The sequence below is a fragment of the Sinocyclocheilus rhinocerous genome, unplaced genomic scaffold (genome assembly GCF_001515625.1).
Source record: "Sinocyclocheilus rhinocerous isolate Xijiao unplaced genomic scaffold, SAMN03320098_v1.1 scaffold1600, whole genome shotgun sequence".
Taxonomy (NCBI): domain Eukaryota; kingdom Metazoa; phylum Chordata; class Actinopteri; order Cypriniformes; family Cyprinidae; genus Sinocyclocheilus; species Sinocyclocheilus rhinocerous.
The window spans coordinates 1,149,260-1,152,377 of NW_015665129.1; the positions used below are offsets into that span (position 1 = coordinate 1,149,260).

Genomic DNA, 3,118 nt, shown 5'->3' on the forward strand with positions numbered 1-3,118 from the left:
GATGATGTGTGCAAGTGACATTTGCCGTTGCGGTTTGGGACAGTAGGCGAGGCGTCTCTGCAAACAGGTGTGCGACTTCCCAAAAAAGGCACGCATAATACGACTTTTTTTCGCCTTATTTAGCGGAGGTGGACCTCCAGCACCGGTGTCGAAGCGATCATCCTCGTAGCGGGACAGGGAGAGGAGGGGGAGTCTACTATCGTTTTCAGGCTTTGTAGTTGCATTTGATCGTTTCGAAAAAGGGGCTCGCGGCTCACAAAGAGGAAGGGATGGCAACTAAGAAACCATGCGCGGATTTAACAAAAAGGAGCCGAAGTCCCGTCGTGCTGGAGGCTGAGATGTTCAGCGAATTTCAGGACTGGTGTCTCCGGACTTACGGAGACTCGGGTAAAACAAAGACCGTGACGCGCCGAAAATACAACAAAATCATGCAGACCCTGCTACAGAACGAGGAGTCGGACGGTGTCTATGTCGACAACAGCCACATCAACGCCAAATTCAAATTCTGGGTGAAGTCCAAAGGCTTTCAGGTCGGCAGCAACATCTTGGGCGAGCACAACAAGAAAGAGACATCGGGGAAGCCCGTCCTGTACGTCCCTGTCAAGTCTACGGTAAAGTGTTTTTTCTCTCTCAGTTGACTATATGTGAGTGAATCGTGTCTCTCTCTCTCTCTCTCTCTCTCTCTCTGTGTGTGTGATTGTGAGACTTTAACTCTCAGTATGGTTCAGCTGATGCTGGAGCCCTTTCTCAATATGCTTCGGGACAGCGCTCGTTTGATTCCACCTACGCGCAACCCACATTGCTGTGCGCAACTTTTCAATCTTACACCTCGGGTTGACCGAGCATATTCATCCCTCACCCCAACCGGGCAGAACAGTCTTACTCTGAGAGCTGGCTGCCGTAGCAACGCCGGTCCCTCTTAGCAATAACGGCGGTGTAGTAATGGTATCTGACCAATTGATATGACGTTGTCCTGCTGACGGGATCGGGATGTCACAGAAAACCACAACGTGGCCCGTTTTTTTATCCCAGCAAATTATGATAATGTTTATTGAGAGAACGTTATTTTATTCACTTTGCCTTGTGTCACTGGACGTTTGGAGGCGGGAGCGCGTGTGTGGTGAGCTCGTGTACCCAATTGTCGGGGATGCCGGGGCGCGCACGGAGAGTTTTCCTAAGGGGCTAACAATATGGTGGACGTTAAAATACAGCTATATTGCTCTAAATGAATAGGTATGTTCTGAGGAATGGGTGTTTGGGGGACTTCAGCTGCTCTCGTGGACCACTTGAGGGTCTGCTCCTCCTGTGGGCATCAGGCACTGACACTCGCGCGCTCGCCGTTCAATGTGTCATTTAGGGCGACATTTAACAAACATTAAACGTTGAATAAAAACAGCGTACTTTGAGCAAGTGTAATGCTCAACTATTTCAACATCGTGCCTCGTACGTTTTTATTCTGGAGAGGGAAAGCAAGCTCTTGCATTGTTCTGTACCGGATGAGGGCGGAGCGGACGGTTGGCACCCGTTGCTCTGGTAACCTACCTTGTTCTGCTCTACAATACTCGCGTTTTTTCACACATCCCAGGACTATGACAGAATCTATCATTAGAAAGACAGCCAAAGCAAGGGCTCATTTAGAATCAGTTTGATGACCAAGGAATGGACAGAAATTCTGCACCCCAAGGATGCGCGATGTTTAATTTGTTCGATGCATAAAGGCATTTGGTCACGAAGCTTATTTAAAGACCCGGTCTGGACAGTAATAGTTTTAATAATAGTTCATTGGATAAAAATAGTTATCACGACCTATCATTACAGTGCATGTTTTTCTTTTTTGTTAATTTAGAATATAAAATGACCAAATTTAATGTACTGTAAAGGCTGAGATATACATGCAAGTGACTGTTTTCTTGAACACTAGGAGGTCCTGGACTACCACTGGTGCATTATGCTGTTCAGGGTGTCATGAACAGACACCATTTTGAGTATTGCCCTCAAGGGGTCCCACCAACAGACCTTTGTCTGCCATTCGGGAGGGACCAACTCCCCTGAGACTGGCACACCTCAGCCTGAGAAAAATAAGCCCTCAAATTAGAAACAATGGTGACAAGACTGTTTTTAATGAGCATTTTAATGGCTGTTCATACATGTTTCACTATTGACATAAAATCCCAGGTGTTTATTTAAAAACACAAGGATCAGTATGCCAACGGGAGCCACCAAGTTAGCACTCTGTACAAAAAAAGTATAATTTTACATTCTTTTTTTTTTTTTTTTTAAAATAACCAAAGGTAAATTAGCATCGATTAATCCTCGTTAGCAGATAATTGCTATGCAACCATTTGACAGCTCCTAACAGGCAGCTCCCAGCGTGCTTTTCATTTATAAGACTGTGTTAAGAAGAAATGAGGCAGACTCCGAACATAGTAATGCCTCCCGACCAGTTAACCCTTCACACAGATGTGTGGGTTAAACTACCCAAAGGACATCCAGTGAGCTTGTGGCAATTACAGATTCTCTATCCATAAATTGCTCCTGTAATGGAATTAATGTGCAAGTCAGATGTGAAACTGAAGTTCTTGATTACACATATGTATTACTTGTTGAGAAATAAAGCCCTCCCCTCAGCATACACAGACATTTCTCCACCCACCGCTTTCTCTCTCTTTCTCTGAGGACATGTGGCTGATCTGAGGTCTGTATACACTGGCATAGACTATCATTATTTAACAGCTCCCTAATGCCGTATTTGTTTTACCCTTCATCAGTCATTCTGTCCCTCTGTGGAGACTCTGTGCATCCTAATAGCCTCCTGCCACTGCATGACACATACACATACACTACATCTCAAAAATGATCTGTCAGTCACACAGATGACCAGTTCTGTCATATGGAAGAGGTTATTTGATCTGTGGCCATATAGTCAACATTTGAAGTGGATCAAAACCTTTCATCAAAATTGTCCTAAAACCTAAAATCAAAATGCGTTTGTGTCTTAGGACAACTTAGATTAACTTTTTTGATCCACTTCAAATGTTGACTACTATACAGCGTACAGTGCCGTGAAAAGGTTTTTGCCCCTTCCTGTTTTTTTTTTTTTTTTTTGTTTTTTTCACAC

General features: G+C 44.5%; 1 protein-coding gene across 1 annotated transcript in view; it reads left to right on the plus strand.

Moving 5' to 3' along the window:
• Positions 1-264: 264 nt before the first annotated feature.
• nol4la (nucleolar protein 4-like a) overlaps positions 265-3,118 on the plus strand; it is a 50,711-nt gene continuing 47,857 nt past the window's right edge. The window contains exon 1 of the mRNA XM_016542238.1: positions 265-611. Within this exon, the coding sequence (XP_016397724.1) occupies positions 270-611 (342 nt within the window). The 5' untranslated portion in view covers positions 265-269. The remainder of the gene's footprint in view (positions 612-3,118) is intronic.